This window comes from Sinohyriopsis cumingii, chromosome 12, assembly GCF_028554795.1.
Source record: "Sinohyriopsis cumingii isolate HCF-2022 chromosome 12, ASM2855479v2, whole genome shotgun sequence".
NCBI classification, from domain to species: Eukaryota; Metazoa; Mollusca; class Bivalvia; order Unionida; family Unionidae; genus Sinohyriopsis; species Sinohyriopsis cumingii.
This window is the reverse complement of record NC_142972.1, coordinates 83001813-83019417: the sequence shown is the minus strand read 5'-3', so window position 1 is coordinate 83019417 and position 17605 is coordinate 83001813. Positions and strand designations below refer to the sequence as shown.

Below are 17605 nucleotides of genomic sequence, written 5' to 3'. Positions count from 1 at the left end.
TTGCACTGATAGTATAAATACTAGAATGTAGTTTATCATACACTTTCCTTTCTGTGCTATTTATAACAACTGTAAATGGCGCATTTCCATAAATAATGGGTTTCTTCACTTTGAATCTTAGCCTCACAGATTTATTATGTTGATAATATATTTAGGCAGCAAACCTGTCTGTACTTTAAAAAAAATCATGGTGTGAGATCTTTAGCAAAACAGGCTTTATTGATGTGACTCATTAATATTGTATGACCACAACATGTTAGAACAGATGTATCTTTTGAAACTTCAGAGCATGCCAGATTAGAAATATTACAAATTGACAGCATTGTGCAAATTTGAAAAGAAGAATATGAGTGTGATGCAATACATGATCATACTTATTGCAGAATTTGTGGACTTGACATAATTATTTAATGAAAGTTAGACACATAAGCTAGTTAAAGGTTGTGTTATATATATAAATAATTTTGTCAGTATATTTTGTGTTTGTATTCTGATACTAATCCATATGGATTTTGCCCCTTTGGGACAAGAATTTTAAGCAGCAGTGGATTGAGATTAATAGCAAAAGTTAAGGTACAATTTTGTTACATTATTCTGTAATAATAGCATGGAATATATCTCTTGGCATGCAAATTCAGAGTATTTGTGCCTTTAAACAAACCAGATATCCTTGTAGCATTATGTACCACAGCTTAAGCATAGATTTTGTTTTGCAACAAATGAATCTCTTTGCTTTATAAATAAATAAATAATAGTAGATGATAAACATTAGGTGTGGCTGCTACACTTTTGGTTCATTGAGTCTGCTTTTAAAAAATTCACATGGCTAATCATTAGAGATGAGTACATTTTATTTCCAAACAACTGTATAGGAAATTCCACATGTTACATTATTAATTGTCACCTAGTCAACTTGAAAATGCCAACATGCATTAGAGCAAAATAAGACTTACCAATTGTTTCAAGTTGACAGACTCTGCTGATTTCATAGTTCACCATGATGTGGTTAAAAAATAACAGAAAAGGATAAATGAGAGATTGACAACAAATAGGTCTTGTTTATTAACAAATATTAATATAATCATTACACTGACTCAGACTTGTATATTTTCTGTTGCTCTTTATTTACCCTTCCTGTGTGTCCATGCAAATACAAACCTCTGAGTAGCTTCATGTCGCTTCAAGAAATAGTTTATAAATGTATTTCTACTCTTGATACAAAATGCATTTGTTTTTCTGTCATAAATACCTTCAGAATTAAAGTTTCCAAAATCATTTTATTTCAGTGTTTTTATTTTATTTTATGTTTTCACCAAAGTACACGTAAAGCTTGCAGTGAAGTTTAATGACGTCTGATTAGCAGGGAGATAAACAGAGCATTGAGATTACTAATGTGGCGGTTATCTTGGAAAATACACATTAAATTGTGGCTCTTAATACATGTATGGCCACATTTTCTGACAGACGGACATTTATAGACTTTGTGTTTTTGATTCATTATATTGCACATAAAGATAGAAAAAATGCCTGTTTTTACATTGTGGTAGCACCTTGTCATAGGAGCTACTAGTAACTTCTTTGTTGGAGCAGGGGCACTTCTTTGTATACCTGTTATCAAACACCAAATTAAAGAATTCAAGTTATATTTTGATAAGAAAGAAACAGAAAAACTCCCTTTCTGAAAACATGCCAAAAAATACAGTTTAACGATGACAAGGTAAGTTGTTTTGAAATTTAATCAGCAAATTTACTTAATGATTAAATTTGACTATGCAACAGCGATTTTGTTTGAAAGTCAGTCATGCTTTACACCATATTTGGTGTGTCATAACCAAACAGAGTGCGCAATTTTAATTTGTGTTCATTTTATGAATGTGATTAGATTTGATGTAAATTGGTGATCTATTTTTGTTTATCCTTCAACTTTAAAGTGTACCTCATATATTTGCAGGGTATGGTTGGGGGTACTACAGATGGACTGGGGCGAGTGACATATGAACACAACGGGGAGTGCTTCTTTCTTCCATATGGTCTAGATGACATTGTCAACAGTGGAAATACTCAAGTTAAGCCAGGAGATCAAGTTACATTTTTCATTGCCAGAGATAAAAGGTTTGTTATTTTCTGTTTAATATAATCTCTGCATTTTGCTGTTTTTACATCAAACAAATGGAGTTGGAAAGCTTAAGACAATGGATTATTTAAATGATATAAATTTAATTAGAATACTTTGCTATAAATTACTACAGTAGCAAAGGTCACAGAAATCCTTTGCAATACAAAGAAATGAAGGTCAGAGTCCAGATTACACAATTCTTACCTTACATGATATATTTCATATTTGAAAAATCACAAATTGTTCGGTCAGGGGCCCCGAGTGGTCACTGTTACGGATCACTGCCGTCTCACCTCTGGCTGCGTGGGTTCAAGTCTTGGATTTGGCCAATGTGGGTATTTGAGAAAGCTTGCCAGAGCTTCTTGTGGGTCGGTGGTTCCTTCCGGGGTTTTCACAGGTTCTTCCTCCACCATTAATACTGGCTGTCAGGTATAGCCTATCTTGTGCTGAAAAATGGCGTTAAACCCTACAACAACGACAACAACCTTGCCTGTCAATGGTAAGACATAGATATGTATTTTTGTCATTAGCATAATTAAGGTCCTTTGATACAGTTTGTGAAGGCTGTAATCTTCTAATCATGAGTTGCTTTATTTAACAAACTTGTATACAACCCATGGGGTTGGATCCTTATAGAGGTGTCTATCATTCCCGATTGCAAAATTATTACAACTCTTTAGTGACATTTCTACATCCTGAATTGATCATTTTCAGAAAATACAAATTCTGGGGATACATTTTTTAATAGGAATTTTGTGTGTCAGTCCAGGTAAGGTGAAAAGTTTTTCTGCACCAGTGTCTCTGTAAAAACAATGCAGATAACAAGAAATAAGTCAGTAAGAGTGTAAATAGGTGACAAGTATGCCTATGGATTGAAATTCCAGTCCTTCATGGATGTGGAAGTCACCATAGCATAGGTTGAAGAGCATTGGACTCGTAATTCAGTAGTCATGGGCTTGATAACTACTCATACCAGCCTGGATAGGTTGCCTAAGTGGGTCTTTGGGAAAAGCACTTTGCTCCCTTTCCTTGTGATGATATAGCCAATAAAATTATGAAAGTGCCATTAAAAACAGCGTGGAGGGGGATTGAAAATACTGGTAAAGCCATTTCAGTATAGCCTTGAAACATGAATATGCACAAATAGATTAATATTCTGATTAACAATGAAATCCCTGCCTTTTCTTTTACAGAAATGGGAACCTACATGCTCGCAAGGTAGAGCCAGCTCAGGCACCTGCTACCAACCAGAAATACCAAGGAGTTGTTTGCTCTATGAAGGAATCATTTGGATTTATTGAGAGGGCAGACATTGTGAAAGAAATCTTTTTCCATTACAGTGAATTTAAAGGGAACATAAATCAGCTTCTGCTTGGAGATGACGTGGAATTTGAAATTCAGACCAGAAATGTAAGCATATGAAAATGTAAATGTATAGGTGTTGATATCTAAATGTTGTTAAGCCTTCCCTGGCAGAAACTGGACATAGCCGCCTGTTAAGCATGTGTCTATCCATGTGTCCATCCTTCCACACCATAAATTAAGATCAGTTTTAACGTTTTTAGATTAAGCTAAATGGTAGTTTCTTTTACTCTCTGGCTAAATAAAATAAGGCTTGACAAAGAAGGTCTCTTCTATCTTTGTTTATTTTAGCTATGATCCATGAAAAAGTTATGACATTGTTACTGATTTGCAGAACATGTATCACCAAGGACCTACCTTAATCAAGATTATTGTTTTAGCTCCAAAAGGGAAATACGTATGTAGAGGCAAATGTTTAAAATGAGTTGTTATGAAGGGTTTGTATTCAATACTTTTCCTTGATAAAAGTTGGGGACATAGTGATCTAGCATTTGCCATGATTATATATATATATATATATATATATATATATATATATATATATATACACACACAGGGTGGGTGGAGTGGAGTGGGTGGATTATATTGCATTTCATTTGTCTAACAATCTGTTCATAAAGTTTTGAGTTTAGATCTTTTTCTTGGTTACTGTGGTCGGGCATTCATGTTCCACGAACACATTTCTACTTGGTATATTGTTCAAACTTTATTTACTGCATTGTTCTCAGAATTGTAATGAATAAGAAGATAGCATAAAAGATGTACATAGTTACTGTAAGGACCACTTCAGTGGCCTAGTGGTTAGAGCGTCTGCCTCGGATGCATGAGGTCATGGGTTCAATCCCTGGCTGAGTCATGCCAAAGACTTAGAGAAATGGTACTAGCACCTGCCTCGCTTGGTCCTCAGCATTAAGAGGTTAGTGTTAGGACTGGTCAGCCTGGTGTCAGGATAATGTAACTGGATGGGACATAATGATACATGTCTGTGGCATGATGCCCCTGTGCTACACTTCACTATAAACTGACAAACTGCAGACATCGTATGATATGACTGAAAACATTATTAAAGCTATGTTAGGAATCCAAGTCACACACACATGCACACAGTTACTGTAAGCTTTTATTCCATCTTCTTAGGGCATGTAAGGTTGGGATTTCTTGTAGACCATTGTGTGTCCTTTGTTAGGGTGATGCAGATTGATCAGTACATTTTCATACTCTTCTTTACCAGGGTAAAGAGGTTGCTGTCACCATTACTTCAATGCCACAGGGTACTGTAATTTTTGAGGATGTTTCTGTGGAAAAGAAGAAGGGAAAAATCAGCAAGACGCTTAAGAGTAGCCGTAGACAGAGTGACCCTCTCGGTGGTAGGGTTGTGTATGAGTCAGCGAAGGGGTACGAATTTCAAACAGTTCTTGTTAGAATGATATTCATTAGAATGAAATATTGCAGTTGTTGATGGTAACAAACTTGTTTAATAGCATCCAGCTCCAACAGCAAGCATGCATATTTCCTTTATATTATAAGGCCCTTTTTGGTCCTTTTGGGTGCTACATATTTTTGTACATAGGAACTGATAGTATTATGTTAGAAAAGGTCAAAAGTTTGGGGTTGGGGCGATGGAAGAAGGATTATATTATCAACATAAAATCGAGAACAATTTGACAATGTGTAATGAATTGTGAAAATAAATAAGAGCTATAGTTATTGTGTACAACCAGATTATGTAATTCTAATATAACAAAGTGGAGGGGGGGGCTGTCAGGTGTGGTTGGAGACAACTGTTACAATCTATTTTTGTTGGAATAAATATATTATCCTTGTTTTTCTGATATTGTAAAATGTGCTATTTTTAAAGATCCAAAATGTACTAACTCGACACTTTGCCTTTTCTTTTGTCACTTTGTATTTGGCGCCAACTTTACTCGTCAGTTGTCTGACCAACAATGACAGCGCTCCCCTATTTATAACCTTCCCCCAGACACCACATGACACAATTCAACCAACCGCTGAATGCACGGCAACCCATGTAACCAATCAATGTCTTGTATGGTGTGCCGTGTGTTGCATTGTAAACAATAGTTTCTGCATGGTATACCATGTCAACATTACAAATACATGAATTACATAATGATAAGTATTTGAATACTGTATGGCTTGTCTATGAAATGAATAAGAACATTTTATGAGCTCAAGTTTATGTGAAATAAACCTTTATGATGATGACTTAAGTCTTGAATAATTTAATCGATTCATGTAGATGCGGGTTCTGCACTTGATGCAGACAACCGCAATTGTAACTTCAAAACATGAATTTCATTCATCGATACAATGGTATTGCAATGATATTATCACTAAAACATGCAAATTACCTTCTTACAGTACTCTACTATCATTAGAAAGAATAATTGCGAATGCGAAAGTATAGAATCTCTAAATACGAAACACTCATGCTAATCCAAAATGGCGGACATCGTGATACAAGGATATACATGGACATTTCTAGTCATGATTTTGTAGGTATTTTACATAGATTACAAATAGTTATAGCATAAGAGCATAATATTTGTTGCAGATAAGCTAAACAGTACGCTCTGAAAACTTTATGACAGACTTTTCAGAGATGTTTTACTGAAAGAACCTCTACCTCGAAAATAGGTTACTCATGTTAAGATCGATTGCTAGGTTTGGCTGCTAGTTTCACAGTCCATAGACATTAGAGATAAATATAATTGCTATGTTTTGTAAGTGAACATTCTAATTCTAATTCATATTCATATGTACTATATTTATAAAAACAAACTTAATAGAAGCAAAGACTGAAAATAGTATCTGAGTCATTGTGACTCTAGCCATGGTCATTACAGTATATTGCTATGTTTACATTGAGTATGTCAAAATAGTATTTAGCAGGAAAACATTTTTTTCCTGATAAATGACTTTCAAATGTTTACAAATTTGCACGAGGTTGAAAACTTAATTTTGATAATATTAGATATCAAGTAGAGATTTATGTTTCTGACCATTTCTTCTCATTTATACATGTTGATTTGACAACGATGAGAAACAGAATAATTTAAAGGCACTGAAAATGAACTTGTTGCAATAAAAGTTGCTTTATTAACTGTATAGCTCAGATGTACTTTGCTGGCTTTGTGTCACTAGTTCTGGGTTAAATGCTAGGTTTTATATGTGAATTGTTTACCAATCTCATGTAGATGGTTTCTTCCTGGTTAATGGTTTTATGCACCCTGAAAAGCACCAATTATACAGAGCCTCCACCACCCATAATATAATGTTGTAATCACAATGCTCATTTGTCTCTCTGTCTATTCTTCTGAAAATTTTGAGTATTGGAGTAGAAGTCTTGAACCATTCTAGATAATTCAACCACACTTTGTTTCCATGTCAGTCAAGGGGTTCAAGGTGCATTTTGCTGGTCAGAATCTGCCAGTGGACATTATCTGAAAATATGTCAGTGATATCACACTTTACATCCAAGGATTGCCCATGGGTACAACAGATTTTTAACTTTGTCATTAAGTATTAGATAAACAATTGATGAGAGTCTGTGTTAGTGTGTTTTGGATTTTTAACATAGCTTTAACAATGTTTCAGTCATATTGCTACGTCTGCAATGTGGCAGTTTATAGTGATGTCTAGTACTGGGGCATCATGCCGCAGACATATAGCATGATGTCCCACCCAGTCAAATTATCCTGATACCAGGCCGACCAGTCCTAACACTAACCTCTTAATGCTGAATGCCAGTGAGACAGCTGTTAGTACCATTTTTATGTCTTTGGTATGACTCGGCCAGGGATTGGACCCACGACCTCCCACATCCAAGGTGGACTCTCTGACCACTAGGCCACCGGAGCAGTATAAACAATTGATGAAAAAAGTGAGATCCTGTGTTTGCAAGTGCAAGGTGAAGAAAGGTTTTTATTTCAATTAATTGCAAATATTGCTTATCTAACCTTGTTTGTAAAGCATAGAATGAACAGGTAGAGCCTGAAAATGAAGTGAATGAGGGCAGATAGAATTGAAAATCTTGCAAATAATATGAAGCCTGAATTATAATTTTTTCAGCTCTCATGTAAATTTTAATGAACAAGTTAAAAACAAGTGCAGTATGAAGATAATTTCAACAAATACATTCAAAAACTTGCTGCGGTAGGGTGTGGGTTCGAACCCCAGCTGAGTCATACCAAATGGTACTAACAGATGCCTCACTAGGCGCTCAGCATTAAGAGGTTAGTGTTAGGACTGGTCGGCCTGGTGTCAGTATAATGTGATGGGGTGGGACATAATGCTACATGTCTGTGGCATGATGCCCCAGTGCTTGACATCACTATAAACTGCCACACTACCGACATAGTAGCAATATGACTGAAAAATTGTTAAAGCTACATTAAAAATCCAAATCACACACACACAAAAACTTGCATACATAGTTGCCTACATCACAGGAAAAAATTTTATGTATCCTGAAGACACTGGATTGATATATTATTGTATTAACATCATTAACTTGATATATGAAATGACTATCGTCAGACTAAATAATGGCTGGAAGTCAAAAATTCAAATCATGTTGTAGGTGTGAATAACCACCTCATCTCTATTTTCCTACATTTCTAAACTTTCCAAGTCTTTTTATTTCAGCAGAAATAAATTACTTGGCCTCTGCTTACACTTTGCACAGTCTGTCATTTTGCTTTATTTTCTCATAATAAACATTTTTGTCAGTTTTACATTTATTCAGCGACAAAACAACAGTTTCCATAAGGCCATCATTATCTTTTACACTCGAGTGCTGACTGTGATGTTAGTAGTTCATGACATCATGGTATATTTTTTATTATGGCCATTTTGAAGAGATGACAATTAGAATTTTGTATATGATAAGAAGTGGCAGTGTTAAAGATGATGGAAGAATGCCCCTAAAGCTTCCAGTATTTCAGTCAATAAAATCACACGATAACTTGCACCTTTTGCCAGCAATAGTATTGGTCTGTGATCTATAGATATCAGAATGTGTAACAGTTTGACTGGCATAGATTTTAACTAACTACAGTTTGGAACTTAATATTGAAAAAATCTTGGAGCAGTGTATGTGAGCAAAAGTGTGAGTAGTCATTGTCATCATGTAATGTGGAATACACAGCTAATGCAGTATTTGTCTGTATTTCTGTATACAGCATGAATGCCATACTTATTCATCTTTAGGTTATGAGTGAACAAGATCAAATTTTATAGTTATTTTATTTATACCTGATCCACACTTGTTACATTTTAGGATTAGTAATCAGTGCCATTAAAGATTTGAGAGTAAAAGAGATGCAGAAAACAGATACTGTTTGTTATATTACAAGTCCAGAGTGGGAAGCCACATTGTAAATATTGTTGGAAAGGGGTGGAATGGTTAGACTTGTCAAATGACAAGTTTTTCTAAAATTTAGATTTGCCAGAATTTCATAAAATTTTTGGATGGGCTTTTCATCCATGACATTTGTTTTTAAACGTTTAGCACCTATTACCTACTATCAAGTATTCTGTGTATGGTTAATATATCACCTGTAGCATGTGAACTTAGATCTAATCAATAAAATATCTAATGAAGATAATTTTTGCTCCAGACCCACTGAGATCCCTTTTGGTGATAAGGACCAAGCTGGGGAGTACACACTGCAGCAGGGGGATCTTGTGGAGTTCCACGTCGCCACAGACCGCCGAGACAAGCTGCAGAGAGCAACCCAAATCAAACTTCTCGTGGAGACATTTGAGAAGAGCACAGAGAGGAGAGAACTGGTAAGGTGTAACAGGAAAGATAATCTAATCGTAGAATGCAAGATCGGTATGATAAGAAAGTCTTGGCTGCATTCAGTATGGAAAAACAGTGATAAGAAACACTTGAACCCAAACTTTATCAAATGGACTGTTTGTTTTTGTCACAATAACCAGTGCTCTCTCAATAAAGCTGGGTCAAAAATAAACAACACAAAGTTTTTATATCTGCTGACATGTCTATTTTTGAGGCATTGATCCCAATGACATGCCTCAATTCGGACTGTGAGTGTAGTAAATACCTGACAGGGAGATGCTTGTTTTAACTTTACAGAGTCAATGAAATTAGTATTTATAATGCACTAAGCCATTGCTTGTGCTGTAACCATTAATGTTGACTTTAATCAGATGAGTGACAAGTGGTCATCATATGTATCTTAATGGGCAAACAAAAACACTTGAATGGTGTATCAGTTTTTTGCTGTAGAAAATAAATGAATCGAAACCATGTTCAGTTAGTTATATTTTAAGTCCATGCCAAGGTATAGTTCAGGTGAAATAGTACCTTATATCTCCTCATTTTGATTCAGTACAATGGATTTTACCCTGCCATCTTGACTTGTCATGGCATTTGAATTCTGTAGTATTTGGAGTACAAGTACAAAATAAACTGTCAAGTCATTTATAAGTTAAAATATCAATTCAAAATTTACAATAATAGGTATATATGCATTTATCTGTTGATAAACAAGAATCCAGCACAAAAACTGAATGAAATTATTTTCTTTTGTAAAAAAAAAAAAGCATGCTTATTTCCATTGGATTAATACTGGTCAAGATAAGGGAATTTACATATTTATTTATTTCACCTTATTAGAGAAGGAAGAGAGGATTTATTAAATGAAGATCAGTCACCTATATCTCCTTTGATTATGTTCCCTGATCACATTAACGTTAAGGATGTAAGCTCCGCTATCTCTGGAATCCAGCAATTACAGAGAGATAAAAAGTTCAGTAAATAGAGGATCAGAATTGCAAAGTTGTTCTAGTGTCCCTAATCAGATGGGACAAGTCATGGGGAAACAGTCTGCTTGAACTAGTGATTGATGATTCTGGAAAGATCCAGACAAAATAGAGTCCACTCAGACAACCCCACTGACTGTTGTTTCATCTGACAGTCATTTTTGTTACTCTTGGTTATTTTCAGGATAGCCTCGAGCAGAAATGGGTTTCAACCTTCGTTCTTAGAGAATGTAATGGGCAAGAATGCCCTCCACTTTGAAAGAATATGGAGGGAAGTGACAGATATTCAGGGCCTATTGCAGCATTATTCCCTTGAATGTCTTGATCTCAAAGGTGGCTGACTTTACCTTTGGCTTTTCAAAGAAAAAATGTTTGCTCCATTTACTCTCAAAGCATATTTCTGATACATTTAGGCATCATGTCAGGACAGGGAACTGTCACACTTGCTGGCCAACTTTGTCCTAAATGGATCTAAATCTCGTACCCTTTTCCAAATGGAATCTTTGAAACATTTTGACTTAGCACCACATTGAATATTTCACCCCATAACCAGAGCATCTTACAAAACATGCTTTCTTATAGCACTATCCTCAACATGCAGGGCGAGTGAGTTAATACCTATTTAGTAGACCCAAATTATCTCCAGATCAGATTAGATAGTTCCATGGTGTCAGTGATGCAGCAGTGTCAAAAAGCCAAGAACTATTTAACCACATGCAAGCAATGATGCAAGCTGTCTCCTATATTGACATATCAAGAGAGACATCTAAGCAGGATCCAGTCCATGCTCTCAAAATTTATTTGAAACTCAAGGTTTCTCCTTCCCCAGGCCTCCCACCAACTGTCATTGATTTGCTATCTCCCACCTGCAGGTGACCCTCCTTTGGGTGCCAGCCTCCAGTTCTGCCAGACTTATATGGACCTATTTACCACAAATGATTGGGCCATCCAAGTCAGTTTTGAGGGGGCTGCAGTTTTCTTGTCCAACCCACCCCCAGCCATCATAACTGTAAGTAATCCCATGAATGCATGTTTTGCAGGAGATAAAGCTTTTACTCATAAGGTAGTCAGCAGAGGTAGTCCAAAAGCTGGACTCCCAGGGTTTCTGTTTCTGACTTTCCTGGTTTCAAAAACTTTGTTCAGCTTCCTCCCAAAGACATCATGCATTGGAGATGTTCACCAGTACATTCATTTTCAGTGAGGGATTTCTTCAACTCCTCATCCTGTTCAGTGAGGCAACAGTTCGGTTGCACCTTGACTGCTTTTACATGCACCCACTGCACATGACCTTTATGGCAGAGTGGAGCCCAACCTCCGGTTGTTTATATGACACTTTTGCTTCATGACAAACCAGAGTGGTTCAATGGTTTGCCTAATATGATATAAACATGCAAGTCCAACACATCTTGGGCAGGCTTATTAATATGGAGGGGCCAGCTGCTTCATACAGAGTGGCTTCCATTCGTTCATCTATTGAGCCTGTGGGGCTGATCACTGCTCGACATATTTGCAACAAGGTGGGACAGCAAACTGTGCACTTTCATGTCTCCATTTCTGTACCCAGAGTCATCTCTTTCTGGTAGCTGGGATGGAATTTGGGTATATATCCTCCTTTCTGCAGTTCTAATACTGAAACTGTACCCAAAAATGAGTAGTTGGGCTTGCAAAATAGTTCTGATTTCCCCACTCCAAAGGAAAAGATCCTGGATCATCAGTCACTCAGTCTGAACATAGAGGTACAAAGAAAAATCATAGTAACCCCATGCTGTCAAGAATCTGAGGTTGGAGAAATCCTTCCTTCATGCCTGGCTCTTGTCAGGGATGTCCTGTATGAAAAGGAGTTTGGCACTTTAGTTGTTGAGAGAACCACAATAGATAGATCGCCCTCCACTTTGAAGGCATACAAGAAGTAATAGCACATTAATGACATTTCACCACTGTCTCCATCCCCCAACTGACTAAGTTTATTCTTTTCCACTTTAAAGACCCAAAGCTAGCCCCCTATCATAATCAAGGAATACTCTTCCTGGATCTCAGATTTGTTCATAGACCATGAAAGAGATGATTGTTGCCACAACAAGGACCTTTCCAACTAGTTGTGAAGTTTTAAGATATCTAGGAAATTCTCACTGTTCTTGTTCTCAGCATGGAACCTTTCCTGAGTCTTGACAAATCTAACCATGTCTAAGTTTGAGCCTCTGTCTTCCACCGTGCAGTTCTTATACAAGAATTGCTTTAGCTTGCAGGGTGAGTGAGCTTAATGTACTGTTTGGGGATCTGAACAGCATGCTGTTTTATTCTGATGGCTCAGCTGTACAAATAACACTACTTGGTGTCATTTCTGAGAACAGATTGCTGTCAGTAGACAACCAATAAATATGTATCTGCACTCTCATAGATCAATCCTTAGAGAGAGGTGAAGCTGCAGGACCTGCTACATGACCTCAGATGGTATCAGAGATGCATGGAGAATATCCACAGTAGTCAGTGGAGCTCTTCTTACCACTTAAGGCAGGAAAGATTGATACAACCCCAAAAGCACTGGCTAATTCGCTGAAGGGATTTATTAGATTGGAGTACTCTGAACTCTCACAGGATCAGGTACAAATCTTGAAGATTTCAGCTTATGAAATATGAACAGTATTCATCAGCATGTCCTATGAACTGATATATTTTGTATCTTAATTCAAGATGTAGTGGAGTTGGCTGGCTGGCACACCAAGTCTGTTACCTCCAGTTTATGTTTGCTTGACATGGCCTTTAAAATGAGATGGCTAGATGTTGTCAGGCCACTGGTTGCTACCCAGACCATAATTGTGCTCCATTCTTGACTGTGCAACCTAAGCCTTGACCAGCAACTTTTGCTGGATTTCCTTGGACAACTGTAAGTCAATAATCAAGTGTAGGATCATGGTAGGGATCACTCTAGCTTGTGTATAAACACTTTCATCAGTTGTGCTAAGCACATGTTAGGAGAAGTTTATCCTTTCATTAGAGAGTCATCTTTCTGTACAGGATGAGGTTGAGGTTTGATGTTTAAGCCTTTCCTTTTCTTCACCTATTTTCCTATTGTGAATGGAAGCTGGTAATGTATTTGGTGAAGAAAAAATCCAAAAATACTTGCCCAACCACATAAATATAAATCCCTCTCACCCTTCAGTGCAGATGCAAGCATCCTATTTTAGGTTTCACTCAAGCTTAAACTGGTTACATCGGGGATACAGATGGCCACCTAATGGGAACAAAGGGAGTCCATCTGTAAGAGTTACTTTCCTTTGTATGCTGCATAGATGGAAAGATGTTGGTAAGTTTACATGATATTAGAAGTTCATCAATTCCTTCAAGGTACTTTTGATGTATTACAATGAAACTTAGTAATTATTGTCATCACTAGAAGATGTACATATCTACAAATCACTGCCCTTTTTGTCTCAGAACTTAATGCAGCACCATATAAAATCTTGTTACGATACATAATCCTACACTTTTTGATGGTTTGGTATGAAACTGTAAATCTGTGGTGTTAAAACAAGCATATATCTGTTTCTGAATTTACTACATGCAGGTTCAAATTTAGGCATATTATAGGGGTCACCACCTGGAAAAAAAGGCATGTTGGTGAGACTCCCTACTGGAAGGATCTTGTATCCAAACTAAACTTTTGTGTGAACATTTGTTTTATTGAGAGTGCCAGTTTCAGCCCAAGTCACTATGAGAAATTTTAAATTTCCTGTGCATATCCTGTTGTTAGCTAGAAATGGCAAGAAGGAAATTAAGCAGCATTGTTTTAACTCTTACAGGGAGTTATCGCAAGCCTTAAAGAAGGTTTTGGTTTCATACAATGTGCAGAACGTGATGCTCGCATGTTCTTCCACTACAGTGAGCTTTTGGAATCTGCCAATCAAGCTAGTGTGGGAGGAGAGGTAGAATTCACTGTTACACAGGTATAGCTGATTTTTATTAAATCAACATATTCACACTGTATTTGCATCATCAGGTTTGCTTGTTAAATTTTGTTCTGGACAGTTGTATGCCATGTAAATGAGAATTTAACCACATTAATATTGACTATGAAGAAAAATATTTTCTTCACTTGAAAAGGTAGTAACATTTTTAAGAGATTTTGGTGTTATTGCTTGCTGGGACAGTATAACCTTTTTTTTCAAAAGGATGTGTTTATTTCCTTTTCAGATCGTGATATATGTTCTAACAGTTTATAAATGAATATGACTGTGCATATGGTAACATAACATTTGATCAGTTCAGTTAAGCTGAATGCTTAAGATTGGCCTACTGCATATGTGTAATAACTTTGCCAATGTTTAGTGAAAGAAACATGTCCAACAAAATACAAAACAAGTGCATGACATTTTCTGTGCTGGTAAATTGTATGTAAAACATTAAACCTCAGATTTTTGTGCCAAACCAAGATACACCTGTTTTGTTGACTTGAATTTGTAAACATGGGCACAAGACCCTATCGGCCTAAAATTTGTATACTTTGCTTGATGTTCTGCCTTTTTTCTCAGTCGATTATACTCTCTGATCACAGTCAAGTTAAGAAATTAATTCCTCTACCTCCAGAATCCACCATTTCTGGCAACCATTTTTTTCTGTCAATTTAACATTCAGTCAGAGGAAAGAACTCATCCAGAGTTGGTTAGCATCTTAAGCTTTCGTCCTAGTACAGATAACATCACACCACTATCTTCATAATACTTAGACATATTTTTGGCAGTTTGTGGGCTTCAGTTTTCTGACCAGGCAAGTCAAGCTTGGAATTTTTGATATTTTCAGCTTGTATGTTTTAATAGCAAACATTGGTTGAATCTCTCACTGGTATTTACAGCAAATGTGGTTTTTGATTTTGTTTACACTTTCATGTTATTATTTCCTTATTTTTCACATTTTTGGTATTTGAGCTGTATAACATTCTAGTAAACAATCATGACAGACTGTAAGAAGTTTAAAGCCATCGAGGATGATCATGACACCTGAACAAAATGTTCCTCAACAATGCAATGTAGTGTTTGCAGTTCATGGTCAGAGGGAACATCATCCATGGTGCTTCAGAAAAGTTAAATATGGTGAGGGAGAGAAAGAGACAGGTGAATTCAGAATCGTAGCAACATCCTTACCTTATGGTTTGTCAGTGCTGTTTGCTGTATGCATGATATACAAAAGCAGCCACCATGAGATCTGCCCTTCTGGCGTTACTTACCCAATTCTCTTGAATTTTACCCACCTCAGTAAAGTAGTCTCAAAGACAACTTGAAACACAGGTGGCAACTGAGTCCTCTGTCTCAGAGGCAGTGGAGTCCTTCAGAGAATACATTTCATACCAAGCTTTCAGAAATGAAGGCTATTATGAATGCTTTTAATATCCGGAAGGATAATCTTTGCTGAAAAGTTATTCTTTTCCATTCGGATAGTTGTGTGGTGGTCACCTACTTCATCATTTATGGGGAAACAAATCACCCGACTTATCATTCCTTGTCTGAGACATTCAGCACTGGTGCTTTCAGAAAAAGGTTATGGTCTGAGTCGGACACATTAACAGCAAACTCATTGATCGGTCCAATTCATTTTCAAGATGGGGCCAGACTCTTCATGCAGAGTGGTTCCTTCATTGATCGATCTTTCATTGGGTTTGCACACTTTGATGGCAACCTATTAAAGATTTCTTGGTGGTGAAATGGAATTACAAACTACACACCTTTTCTCTCCAATCATGAATCCTGAGACCTAGGTCATGGATTCTCAGTCAGTTGGAACTGATTTTAGGCCTTGCATTCTCTCCAATTGTTCTGACACCAAAAGTAATTCAGAACTTAATAGGCCAGACATGTACAGTGGTTCTGATACAAATGGGACATGATCTGGGTGAATGATATACTTAACCTAGAGATCTCCAGAAAATTCCAGCAAGTCCCAGTCTGCTCAATGTCCCATATCATAAGTTTTCATTCCAGCCCATACGGGCTTCTCCTTCCTGCCTAGCTCTTCACAGGAGGGTCTTACATAATAAGGAATTTTGTCCTTAAATCATGATAATCTTACAAGCTAGAAGGCCCCCTGTTATCAAGACTTGCATGGAAAAGGGGCATATTTTCAGGGACTGGTTCTGGGTCAACATCATAATATCTTTGAAGCTTCAATCTATCAACTAGCTAACTTTTTTCTCTGGTGTTTTGAGGAGAGAAAATTAGCTCCTATAATTATCAGATGCTGCCTTCATGATTCCAGCACATTCAGGCATCATGGTTGAGGGGATTTAGACCATGACAAAAACCTGCTGGACTTGCTTGTGAGCTTTGACCTGAGTAGGCCTAGATTACTCACCTTAAATCCGAAGTGGAATCTTTAATCTAGCTCAGCTCTGATAAGTTGGAGCCTTGAGTCAGAATGTTATTAAAGTTACTCTCTTACAAAACATTGTTTTGATAGCCCTAGCTTTAGCATGCATGGTGTGTAAGCTGCATGTCCTTTTGCTGGATCCTAATGGTCCACTTCAGATCAGGTGGCTCCATGGTCCTGATGATGCAACCAGATTCATAGCTACCAGTTACCATCTACAGGTAACAAGAAGTGGTCATACACTCCCCTCTGGGCCATGGGTGGCCAAGTGGTCTTTCCAGTCTTGTCTCAACAAACGTGGATATGTGAGAAATCTTGTCAGTAGCTTCCTATAGGTTGGTGGTTCTTCCTGGAGTCTTCCCAGCTTCTCCCTCCACCAAATATACTGGCTGCCATGTAAAGCCTATCATGTGCTGAAAAATGGGCTTAAACCCCACAAAATCAACCTCCCTCTCTACAAGTGATTTATTGAGAGAGGTCTAAGCAATACATGTTTCTTTCCATGCTTTTAAGCACTTCCTGAAATCATGATGCTTGACAGTGCCTCTTTCTTTCAGTAAAGGCCAGAATACACAATGTAACCCCTTAAACCTTAGCATTTTTGCTGAAATGGGTGTTTTGCTCAGCATACTCTGATGCCTTATAAGACCAGATGTGGTTCGTGAAAATTTCATTTAATGAAATTATCTGTTTGATTCTCACATTGAAATACATCGTTTTTCTCCAAGACATTATGAAAACCATTGGCTGGCATTCACAGTCATCATACTTGAAGTTCTTTTTCCAAGATCTAACTTTGTAGAGACAAGATTTGAATCCATAGGTTGCTGCCAAGATGCTCATCAGACCCAGTTAACGTCAGCATATGAACATATATTTAGACCTTTCACTGGATTCAACTAGATTTTTATCTTGGTAAGAAAGTGTCATTTATGTCTAGTTACCTGGGTATACATG

The 17605-nt window shown here is 37.0% G+C and overlaps 1 protein-coding gene across 2 annotated transcripts in view; it reads left to right on the top strand.

Moving 5' to 3' along the window:
- Nucleotides 1-17605, top strand: part of LOC149786844 (cold shock domain-containing protein E1-like) — a 65396-nt gene that overhangs the window by 29226 nt on the left and 18565 nt on the right. The window contains exons 6-10 of one of the 2 annotated variants that reach the window (XM_089977373.1): nt 1952-2112; nt 3310-3526; nt 4710-4873; nt 9121-9292; nt 14092-14235. In XM_089977373.1, the coding sequence (XP_089833499.1) occupies nt 1952-2112; nt 3310-3526; nt 4710-4873; nt 9121-9292; nt 14092-14235 (858 nt within the window). The remainder of the gene's footprint in view (nt 1-1951; nt 2113-3309; nt 3527-4709; nt 4874-9120; nt 9293-14091; nt 14236-17605) is intronic. The other variant, XM_089977374.1, reaches the window with a different exon arrangement.